The following is a 12,640-nucleotide window of genomic DNA, read 5'->3' on the forward strand; positions in this document are numbered from 1 at the left end:
TTCGTTTACGGAATAAACTTACCTTTCCTTTTTTGTTCTCCGCGCCTGCGACTTTGACAGGAATTTGTTCTGCTACTCCATTCTCTGAAACGTGGTTGGTGTTGGTTGCTGCATTCGTAGTTGAAACTGGGATATTCTTGCTCTCAGAAAGATCTTGGTCGTGCGTCACGGTCAACGGATAAATCATTATTTCCGGCATTCGACCGTTTACAACCGAATCTGGAGAATATTGCTGGTCGTACATTTGAGGATCACCCTCATTTACGGCGGTTGTCGCAACCGGTACTACCTCAGACGCTTCCTTGTCTTCGGTTAATCTTCCGTGGCTTTCCGTTACATGTTCCTGTTTTTCCGTAGCGCAAATACTTGCGACAAATTCTTTATTGGTTTCCAATACAACAGAATCATTATTTTCTGACAATTCATTTGTTAAAACAATATGTTTATACTCTTCCGGGTTCGCTACATTTTCAGGCTGAACCGTCATACAGTTCAGACTAGTTCCCTGAGTAGAATTTTGTTCATTTGCCGCTTCTGCGACACGGCTCGGTTCTTCAGCTACGGAACCGTTCCCGGTTTCTACGGCAACAGGTTCTTCATCGCCCTGTTGTGCGTTATCATTCAGTATTAGTTCTGCAGAAGAACTGCTTTCGTCAGTCTCCGTGTTGTTATTCTTTGGTTCCTCCATTGGAGTTGAAAGATGTTGTATATCTTTCTCTGCTTCGTGTCTGCATGAAGGCGTATTTGCAGAACGTGGCGACGTCTCTCTCACATTATCTTGTGACTGCTGCAAAGATTCCAGGGGCACATCTCTGCCAGAACCTGAAGGTAAAGAAATAAATACTACGTACAAAATCCATAACTGAAGACATTGCATAAGGAATTATATTCTATAATAAAGAAATAAACCGATTATAAATATCAGACACAGGCAGAAAGTTACCTCCGGTCTTGGCCGCTCCCTCAGCCTTGAGCTGGGCGAGCAGAGACGTTCTCTCAGCCTGCAAAGTCCTGCAGAGTTTCTGTAGCTGCGCCAACTGGCGGGTAACCAGCGCCAGTTCGCTGTCTCTCTGCTGCTTGTCGGCAGCCATCTCCAGCAATGCCTGGTGACTCTTCTCCCAGCGCTGCTTCCATGACGAAGTTTCCTTTTCCAGCTTGCAGATCTTCTTAGACATCTGAAACAAAACGACGACAGTGACGATAAAGTGTGCGGAGTAACACGAACGAGACATCACGAAACTGTGGCGTGACACAGAATACATCCGAAAACTCATTTCAGGAACACAAAAATGATAATGCATAAAACAAAATCTCACGACGGTTCTCATCAGTTTTCAAAATCATTTTTTAACCCTCTCAATGAGGAGCGCCATAATTTACACTCTTCAAAAAAACATTGTACGTGCTATAAAAGCAATGAGGATGAGATGGGCTGGGCACAGTAGCATGCACAGGAAAGATGAAAAATGTAGTTTGGGATGTCTGAAGGGAAGAGACAGACCACCTGGATAACTTAAAGATGGCAGTATAATATTAAAATGGATCTTGGAGAAAAATAGGTGGGAGGATATGAACCGAATTCATGTGGTTTATGATAAAGACCCGTGGCAGGCTCTCGTGAATAGAGTGAAGGACCTTTGGGTTCCATACAATACACGGAATTTCTTAACAAGATAAATACACTATTTGCTGCTCAAGAAGGATTATGCCCTATGGAGTCAGGTTAGGTTAGGTTAGGTTTGGTTAGGTCCAATGTCACACTTAGTCTGATTCAAATTCGACAGACATTATAAACCCACCTTCTCCATTTCTCCCTTAAATCCTCCAAACACTTCATTACTTCTGCTCAATGCATTTTGAAATTCATCATACTTGTCAGTATAAAGGCTTATCTGACTTCTTAAATTCACTTCTGTCGTCTGGAGTTCTCGACATTTTGTTTGATATTCGGTCAAATCCTGAAAACGAAAGGCAGTAAACAAAGACGCTTAAATTTTTATGAATGCAAAATGTATTAATATTGACCAATTTTAAGTTTCTCATACCACAGAGTTAGTTCAAGCACAACATTAAGAACAAGAATTATTACAGCTGAAAGAGACACTTCTAATCCGTGTGGATGGAATACAGAAAATTCACATACTAGCGATCCTGAGATATATCTACTGCTGCATTATTACCAAAAGCAGCCGCTGCTTCTCCTGCAAAAGGACCTCTTTTTCAGCAGCCATCTCCATCTTAGCTTTTGCCAATCTCGCATCAGCCAGCTGCGCTTCCAGTTGCATTTGCTTCGAGATCTTTTCTACTTGCTGAAAGACAAAGTTTGCAGTCACAACCCTCAACTAAATTATCAACTGTAATGTTACTTAATGACTCTTTTAGAGCAAAGAGGTCACTTAGTGTCAAATGAGGTAGGAAGACAACAAGAACGGCAAATACGGTGCTAGAAGGTGGTCGTGACATCTTTCTAGAAGTAACGTCCCAGAATTAAACCGATGAGTTTGAGGAAAACAACAAAAAATATCGCAGGATAGCCGATAAAATTATAAAACTTGATACTCCTGATATAATGCTAGAGTGTTAACACAACGGCACATTATAGACACACGCCGACATTACAGTAACTGTCTTACCTTAATATTTGCGGACTGAAAGAATATTTCTGGCATTCAGTCCATATATATATAGCATCTTTGGACACTGGTACTGAAAGCATTCTGTGTGAACCGTCATGTCTGTACCACTCATCGCAGTTTTAGGTCAATATTAACAGTCTAAAAGTTTAAGCATTCCCAAAACTTAAAAATACAAAATGAAAGAACAACCTTCCTTGGAGAGACCAAGAAGAGAAAAACAAAAGGACCACTCGCAGTGCCCTCAGAATCATGACATCCGATGCAAAGAAAAAAAGAAGAAAGAGACGGAAGAAGACGTACCTGTTCTCTCAACTCATACTGCTCACACACTGTTTTAAACTTTTTAGTCATCTCAAGGTTGTCTTCTCGAAGTTTTGAGTTCTTCTCGTTATTCTGCTGCATTAAGGCTGTAATTTCATTCAGCGTAGTCTGGAACTTGGCTGACACCTCCTTTCTCTTCTCTTCCTCTTCTCGGATTTTGAGCAAACTCTCGTCCTGCAGAACATCCACCCACTTTGAGACACAAGGTTCATTTGAATATGACTTGAATCGAAAGTAATGTATACGAATTCCTGTCAAATATTCCACAAAAATCATTTGATAATAATTCACCTTAACCTGCCCAGCATATGGGTCACTCATAAGATAAGGTTTAAATCGTGTAACCGGTTTGTTTGTATTGTGTAAATCAGACACCGAAGTTTTCCATCATAAAATACCAGAACAAAAAAGTGTGTGATTTATTTGATAAAATATGATAAAAAAACCTTCATAAACAGATAGAACATGTCTCACAAAATACCAATGCCTATTTAAATAATGCGTTCGCCATCAGTCCCTAAGGCCGAGACCCGTATATAATCCTATTCACTCGCCTTGATAGCCTTGTTCTGTCTCTGCAGCTCTCGACACAGACTTTCCAGGCGGCTACGAGTAAGAACAGCTTTGCTATGCTCCGTTTGCAGTTGTTCCTTTTCACGCTGCACCAACATCAATCTCTTTTCTGTCTGTTTTGCCGTTAACTGTCAGAGTAAATAAACACACAACTTTGAATCAGCATCCCAATTTATTATAAGGTATTTGGGCCATATGATGAGAGGAGTACGCTATGAGATCTTAAGACTGATCATCGAGGGCAAAATCCAAGGAAAAAGATCTGTTGGTAGACCCCAAAACCCCTGGATGAAAGACCTAAGAAGATGGTTCGGATGCACCTCAATAGACTTCTTTCGAGCGGCAGTCTCGAGGACGATGTTCGCCATGTGGATCGCCAACCTTCGTTCGGAGATGGCGCAATAAGAAGAAGGCAGGAATTATACAGTCACACCTACAAACTAGCAAATGGCAATACGTGATGTTTATAGAAGTATCATGTATTTCAATGCGAATCATTCACACGGAATGAATAGTGGTAAATGCCTTTTGAGTTTAATGCTCAGACGCAGGTGGTACACGTCACCTACAGTTATGGGTTATTTATAGTGGCTTAGTGCATCATCTAATGAATTATCATATGTGTTGTGCACCTCAGTAGATAATAATCATGACACCGACGCACAATCAATAATTGAGTTGATGAAAATTATGGAGGATGTGATAAGCAATAATAATTTCATTCACCAATATTTTACTACAGTAATTATCTGTGTGAGTTAGTAAATTTTTTTTAATATCTCATTAGACATCAACTTGTTACACGGCAATATCTGATTCATTCCCCGACCGATCACAGAAGAATTTAAAATAAACGTTAATATCTGATTTTACCTGGAGTTTACGATTTTCGTCTACTATGTCAGTGTATTTCTTACACAACGCTGCCAGCTTCTCTTCTGTTGTTTCCAGGCTATTCAAAGCCTTTAGAACTTGTTCAACACTTTTATCATCCTTCTTTCTAATTTTCTCTTCCTTCGTGGTTTTTCTCACTGCTGAATCACAGGGTAGTTTCCCTCGCTGAAATAGGAAAATATTTTGGATTTCAGATTCCAGTTCATCAACTAACTCCATGGAACAGAATCCTTCTCCATACAATAATAGTACACTTGAATAGATTTCCTGTCTTTTGTGGAACATGGATTGGTTGAGCCACTGTCAGCTTCTCAATAAGGGCTCTGCTCCAAAGAATTAGTTATTTGGATTATCTGCATTTTATAAATGTCCATGAATCCTTCCACTTGAGCTGCACGGATAATTACAAGTAAAAAATATATTATTTACCTCCACCTCCTTATTTTCGATAGTTGTTGACGATTCCACTTTGACACCCACATCACTGTTTTTATTGTCCATGATTGTATCATCTGATTTCTGTAATATAAAGAACAGAACACAAGATGAGCCCACACAACATAGATATAATGTTCAAACAGCTGCATAACCTTCACTACAATTTCTATATTCTTTGAATCAAAGTAAAGCTGTCATCACACTAAAGCACCGTGCCACAAAAATATGTCAGGTAAACAGAGGTGAAACTCTACACATTCACCTCATTATTCGATAAATATGAGTGGTAGAGTTCATGTTACGGCTGCTTTATACCACTGGGGATATTTCTTCATCTTATTCTTTTTCTGCTTCAAGGATATAAGCAAAAGGTCTGTTTCTATGTATGATTAGAGGTTTACAGTGGTGAGTATGTAGATTTCTGTCTTCTGGGTTGTTGTGCCATGTAGTATGGTAGATGTTTATCAACTTTTCAGAGGTCATACTGCCTCCGTCATCGCCCTGGTGACGGAGGCAGTAAGACCTCTGAAACATTGTTAAACATCTACCATACTACATGACACAACAACCGAGAAGACAAAAATCTTCATACTACCCGCTGTGTAAACCTCAAATCATACACAATTAAAGTTTGTTTTGAAGGGCACTCAAGTCTTTAAGTACCTCGAATGCAACATGTAAAATAGTCATTCCCTAGCAGTTCTCAATATTCACTGATTCAAAACTTTACACAAGTAAAAGGGTTAATAATCATACTTGACCATTATACTATTTGTGCTGACATAACTGTCCTCATTGTAGTGTGAATGAGATTACAGCTTAAATGTATTAGTATTAAACATGATTTGTCAATTGTGACTACTTCACATTCATAATTATTCTACACAACATTACGCGGGTTTCACAACTTATTGAATTATATATTTAAAAAATAGGTACCATTGAACTCGAACACCAAGATATGCTCCTTCTCTTTGATTAAAATATATTTTATAAGGAGCCAAAGACTACAATAAACCTGGAATGAAACTCCTCCACACCTCACACTTTAATACAAAATATATGCACGAATATATAATTTTCCACTTGCGTAGTCACATAGAAACCATAAAAACTAGGTCCGCCGCCATTGAATTTTAAAATACGAAACCGCAAATGCCATCTACTGGTAGAAAATAGAGATCTAAAATAGCAGCGTGCTTTTCAACGCTACCTGGACGGACAATTATGTAATTATTTAAACGATTAATGCTGATAATTCCTTTATTTCAAGGACAAAACCATAATACAAAGAAAATTATTAATTCAACCTTTACAAGTAATGTAACTGATAGTTTCAGCTTACACAGCTTTTATTGTTCTTAATTTGTAACAGATGTACATGTGACTCACAGCAGTGGACACATGCAGGCTGCTATTACAATTTATATCACAATAAACATTATCCAGCAAACAGCGAGTCGAAAAGCAATACTTTGAAATTTACCTGCGTGTTTTAATGTAACGTTTACCCCCGTCTTCATAAGTACAATGGGAAGCTACTACGTATTCATGCGAACAGCATGGCGCACATATAGGTAAAGAACGGCTATTTCGAGTGTGGTTCTATGTTTAGCTGGAAAGCTGAAACGCGGAAACGTAACAGCTTTGGTGGGACTTTCAAATTTCTGTGACGCTTATTCGGAATGTAACATTTCTGTAGATGATGACACAAATTTGCGAAAACTCTCAGCTACGTTATTTGTAAGTTATATATATATATATATATATATATATATATATATATATATATATATATATATATATATAAACAGGACAAAATCAAAATGGCCTCAAAAGTGAAAGGCCATTTTAAAACACTAAAAAAAATTGTTTTTGGAGAAACACAAATACACAAAAAACTAGGTTCAGAAACTATTATATTCTGTACATTTCAAACACTTGAATGGCTGTAAAATGTAGTGCCCCCTACTTTTGGGGAAATAAATAAATTACATAATGGCTGCCTTCTGGGCTGTAACGCCGTGACGTCTGATAGAAGTTTACCAACGTTTCTGAAGTCCTTGTTGCCTTCATCATCAGGGCGATGAGTGAGTATCATCGCCCTGAGGATGGTGCCAGCAAAAACCTCCGAAACGCTGGTAAAATTCTACCAGACTTCACGTCCCACCAGCTCAGAAGACAGACATCTACCTTATATATATCACATTCTGTTATTAACTGATCTATGATATGTGAGTTACAACATTTGAAAATATTCGTTAAATAATCTAAAACAATCGATCTAAAGAGTGCGATGTTAAATGCATTCCACTGATCACGCACGACTCAGAAACCTCTCAATAAGACGGAAGTTCATAATAATTTCCAGCCACTCGAATTTAACATTCCGGCAACGATTTTCGAAGTTACGCGGTGGCCAATGTTGTATTTTATGACGCCACGACATTTTAATTGAACCTGTTTGAGCTACGGAAAATATTGAGACGAGAAAAGTTTCGACCTATTTCTATATTTGAATCACACGTATCAGGACAACATCCGATTCTATTTTGTTTCGCAAAAAACGGAGAGGAATCATGGCGTACGTGCGTGTGGCAGAATTTCTTCCTGTTTGACCGCGAAGCAAGCGGCTAGCCGCGCCTTTACCCGCAACATCACTGCAGGAATAACGATGGAAGAAACCAATTTACAAAAAAATTAACTACCACTGGTTTATTTAGTGGTAGATTTGACCGTTCTGTGTCCCTTAGTGCACATGTTCTCGTGACACCTGTGTTCTTACGCTGGTCGTTGAAGGTTTTTTTCCTTGGTGATGTTCCAAATCCGGCACCAATGTGACTCTTTAGTCAGCACCTCCAGCTTCCAATCTTGTATTTCGTCTATCAGTGACCCTGTTCGTTTAACCCTACCGCGGCCACGCGGAGTAATTTTTATCTAATTGCAACTGGTTGTCATGGAAACGAGCCAAAGTTTTCTGAGATATTTTATTGAACTAAACACGTGCTGTTCAATAGTACACCTCATTCAAGCCATGCTCTGTACAGCACTGAATGGTTCACTGAGAAATGCATTAACGGAAGGGAATGAAAGCGGTGATTAATGGTGATTGAATCACCGACGCTGGGCTAACATGGCCGCTGTTTCACGATCAAACAGAAATAAATTCTCCCAGGCTTAAATTTCCTATTAGCTTTTATTTAATAAAATTACCGCATCATTTATGATTTTAAAAACCTGAGATCAATGTTTAATGTCATACAAAATTCTTATAATAAAATTTATTTTCGAATTCACCTTCATCTAAACATAACGTAAGAAAGCGAAACTTTATGTTTCGTTCAAACAAAGAGAATTAAGAATTCATATGAGCATCTACGTAGAGTAATATCTCTACTGTTGATTTAACGGAGTATCGTGTCATTAAATTGAATTTTAAAGTAACTGGATTCATCCGACTTGTGGACACGGTAATGAGTGTCTGGGTTCTGTAACCTACGGGTAATCTCTAGACTGGCTGAGTGACTACAAGCTTCTCAAGACGAACTCCTGTAATGCAGTGCGTAGTAACTATTTATTTATTTATTTATTTAGTGTTCTGTGTGACGACAGGTCCATATGAACAGGATCCTTCCATCCTTTTCTCGGACTGGGACCTGTTCATATACGTTCTTGGCAGATGATCCAGAAGTGGTTTGCCATTGCCTTCTTCTGTGTGTGAATGGAGTAATTGTTGGGATGCCACGGAGGAAAACTCCGTGTTGCCTAGACCACGGCCTTGCCCAACACAAGTTATAAATTCGGGCACCGCCGGGAATCGAACCCGAGACCCCAGGATTACAAGGCCAGCGTTCTAACCGCTAGACCACCGTGGCTGAACCAATTAACATTACACTTACATATTCAATGTTTTAACATCAAGACCAGTGGCGGATTAAAAGAGAAAAGAACGCGTTTAGAAACTCTGTACAGTGTACATGAAAGAAAAACATTTTTTTTACTCTAATTACACGAGAGAGAGAGAGAGAGAATGTTTCGAAACCATGAAATCTAATAAATTATCACTCGACAAGTTCCTGGCTGTGTGAGTAAGTTAATATTCATTGGCTCAGAGTGACCGATTCAAAAGCCTTTCGTAAACAAGTGAAAAATAAAATTATTTCCCGAAGCAGTGAAACGTCTTCAGAACCTATGCAAGAACGAGGCGTCTCCGTGTATTAAAAACTGCATCTTGTCTGTTGCTAACCACACGAGGAGCCCAACGCCGATGGGGTTTTAGCACGGCCGAATCACGTGCTCTGTACAGGAAGTACCTCCATGTTTGCCAACACAATATGACATTATAACACACGCGGCGCGCATGCAAAATCACATTCTCCATCGATGGCCATATTCCATGAGAATGTGCTCAAGATTTTTCACGTCTCTTGTGGTCTTCTGGTCTGTGGCGCCACTCGGACTTGTGGGTGGGTACCAACTTTTCGAAAGAGAAAAAATACCCCATTTTCAGGGCGTAACATTTTCAGTGATTACCATCAGTCTCTCCACGGGAATACCGAGATATTTACCTTCAAATAAGCAGTGATCAGCTACCGGCAAACCCATGTCTTATTCCGTGTTCAAAGATATTTAACATGCACATGAAAGAGTTTTCTTAAGACTGTTATGCTGTAAACCAGCGGTATTAAACCTGTGGTACGGGTACCCCCGGGGGTACGCGAAGACATCTTAGGGGGTACGTGAAATTTAAAAAAATACATATTATTTTATGATAAACACTGAATAATCAGTAATGTAATTTATTTAATTTATTTTAGATGTAGATTATATACTATGTATAACTTGAATTATACACCAACAACTTGGGGGTACAAAGTTGAAGAGAAATTATATCTGGGGGTACGCGAAGACATCTTAGGGGGTACGTGAAATTTAAAAAAATATATATTATTTCATGATAAACACTGAATAATCAGTAATGTAATTTATTTAATTTATTTTAGATGTAGATTATATACTATGTATAACTTGAATCATACACCAACAACTTTGGGGGTACAAAGTTGAAGAGAAATTATATCTGGGGGGTACACGAACAAAAAAGGTTGAATACCACTGCTGTAAACCACCGGGCTCCGTAAGAATTTGAGACTTATGGGTTTCGTAAGTCCACGTGTCCAATTCGTTTTACGTCACAGCCACGTGTAATGTTGACACTTATGCAGGCCTACGCACGTGGCAAAAATATTTTGGGCTTCGATATATATGTGAAAGCTATATAATAAATTTTGTAGGCCACTTATCTTTCCCCAGAAGGCATCACTCGTTCAGGTCTATTTATGAACAAGACTTCCAGTCGCGTGTAGAAAAAAAAAGCATCGCTGATGATTTTGAAAGTAGAGCAACTGAGGCATAAGAATGCACTTAGCCGTTCCAAAAACCCCACCCCGAGATAAGAGTTCCATAATGGACGACGCACCAATGAAATTTGTAGGAGGCAAATCCCACGTGTGTGCACAAGACAGGTTTTGAAAAATGACACGTGACGTTCACTGAAATTTAGTTGTTCTGAAACTCTTAAGAACGATGAAGATGGAGGAATTATGTTCCTCCGAAACGTTCATATCTACCTACAAGTCCATACGGCGACAACACTCCGGAAACCAGCATGAGACACATGAAAATGATTACCAAATTACGCGTAAAAACCAAAGCAAGCAAGAAAGAATAGGATAGAGAAATAAAAAGGAGGAAAAGAGAAGGAATGTAAATGGAATTAAAGAAAAGAAGGAAATTAAATTAAGTGATATCACGTAATAGCGATAAATTAACAAATTTTTCAGATGAAAATTGTATCTTGTAGTCCAGACCTGGCATTGTGGGGCACAAAGGGTAATGTCAATATTCAGTGGGGCTGGTAGCTACCCGTGGCGGATGGATTTGGTACAGATTAACCACTCAAAGATCAGTGGTACTGTATTGTACCATTTGCCTTTTTCATTTTGCCCACGCATTTTAATGTGTTTCGTATTATTTATTATTCTAAGCGTATTCGCTTAAACGGCGTTAATCAGTTGATCTTTGTAATGGTAAAGTGTTGTGTTTTCTTCGTGGTACGGACTCAGTCCTTAATATTATTTAGACGAGCTTCGGCTTACTAGTGATATTTATGTACAGGTCTCGATTAAATCAGAGCTTAAACACCGTTAACGAATTGATCTTTGTAATGGTGAAGTGTAGTGTTTTCTGTGCGGTACGGGTTGAATTTGTATGTATTAATTAAGCGATGTTTGGCTTCAGAGGGTTAATTTATTGCAGACAAGTTTGTATTCTTTGAAAGGTAATGGGAAATATTCAACTGGAAGCAAGGAGTGGCTTCTCGCCACCACAGCACAGAGTAAAGCCACGAACATCAAAGATGCATCAGAACCAGTAATTCAACTAATGAACAGAATTGTATCCGTGAAGATAACTGACATGCATACAAATTATCTTCTAAATTTCTGGACTGCCTTTTCAAGATAATCAGAAAGATGCTAGAAATGTTAGAAATAAATACAGGCTAGAGTACGAGACGTAAATGCAAACTTCCTGCATGTAATTACTTCCATATCAACTCGCTCTGAAATTTACGAGGAAATTCAACAGAGTTTCAAAGAGTTTGATAACATTTGTACTGTATTTGAAAATACTTATGATAACAATATGATATGAATCGTGTGAATATGTTTAAAATTGTAGCTTCTCAAATCAAATATAACAAACAGAATGAAGTACATGATGAAATAGAAATACTAAACTACGAAATGCACATTATAAAATCGACAGAAGTTTTACTCATCTACTCAGTAAATCTGTCACACTCAGCAAATCATTTAGTCAGAAACAGAATCCTTTACTTAGCCAGATGAATCCGGTCCATTCCCTCACGCCCTGTTCCTTTAATATATATTTTAATATTATCCTCCTACCTATGCCTCTCTGTATTCAAAGTGTTCAGGTTTTCCTGACTACAATTCTGTAAGCATTTCTGAGTTCCTATATGCGTACATGCATGAGACGGCCTCCAGGTATGGAAAATATCTGGCTGTGAATATATCGAATAAACAGTCGAAATATATTCAGAACTCTAGCTTGGGGGTTGAGCACGGAAGCTAACAACCCCTTACAGCAGGGCCTCGTGATTGTAAATATCTTTGTTAATATCTTTCAGTCAATCAAACTTTGCAACAACAGCTATACAGCTCCGAAATGAATGGAATGTATTTGACAGGACAGAAAACCTTTTCAAAGTATTTCCACGATACGCTTTCTTATATACGAGACGTAAAAGTTCACTGACGGAGAAAGAGAATGGATTGGGGTGGGAAGACGATGGAAAATTAACAGTTCCGAACACGGAGAATCCGTAGTGCAGGAGCTTACTTGAAAACACGATAACTACTCAGCTGTTCAAAAGTCTAAGCTTTTATGGATCCTGAAATTCCATTACTGCGTTAAAAAAATCCAGACATCAGATTCTGTCCCAAACCAGTTCAGTCCAGCCCTCAACCTAACACCTTCTTTGTCTAAACCCCATTTTCATAACATCAGATTAGATTATCAAAGTCATCACTGCCATCTTACCAACGATTTGTATCAACCATGCGTGCTACATGCACTACGTATTTATAATCCTAATCACAAGCCACAAATTACTGTTATAACTTGGTTATTTTATTCTGCGATGCGCGTATTTTCAACCTTTCCTCTTTCCTTCTGCTTCATTTCCTTTCATT

At 38.6% G+C, this 12,640-nt stretch overlaps 1 protein-coding gene across 3 annotated transcripts in view; it reads right to left on the reverse strand.

The window, feature by feature from the left end:
- The window catches only part of LOC110826741 (beta-taxilin), a 36,303-nt gene that overhangs the window by 1,963 nt on the left and 21,700 nt on the right, over positions 1-12,640 (reverse strand). The window contains exons 1-9 of one of the 3 annotated variants that reach the window (XM_022057681.2): positions 6,349-6,462; positions 4,854-4,943; positions 4,404-4,589; positions 3,512-3,658; positions 2,937-3,131; positions 2,181-2,309; positions 1,800-1,958; positions 944-1,175; positions 23-822 (exon numbers count right to left, since the gene is read on the reverse strand). In XM_022057681.2, coding sequence (XP_021913373.2) covers positions 23-822; positions 944-1,175; positions 1,800-1,958; positions 2,181-2,309; positions 2,937-3,131; positions 3,512-3,658; positions 4,404-4,589; positions 4,854-4,925 — 1,920 coding nt within the window. In that variant the 5' untranslated portion in view covers positions 4,926-4,943; positions 6,349-6,462. Of the gene's footprint in view, positions 1-22; positions 823-943; positions 1,176-1,799; positions 1,959-2,180; positions 2,310-2,936; positions 3,132-3,511; positions 3,659-4,403; positions 4,590-4,853; positions 4,944-5,801; positions 5,996-6,348; positions 6,463-12,640 lie in introns of those variants that run through there. The other 2 variants (XM_022057680.2, XM_022057679.2) reach the window with 2 other exon arrangements.

This window comes from Zootermopsis nevadensis, unplaced genomic scaffold (genome assembly GCF_977971745.1).
Source record: "Zootermopsis nevadensis isolate Lab colony 2312 unplaced genomic scaffold, Znev_1.0 Znev_ptg000028l, whole genome shotgun sequence".
NCBI lineage: Eukaryota > Metazoa > Arthropoda > Insecta > Blattodea > Termopsidae > Zootermopsis > Zootermopsis nevadensis.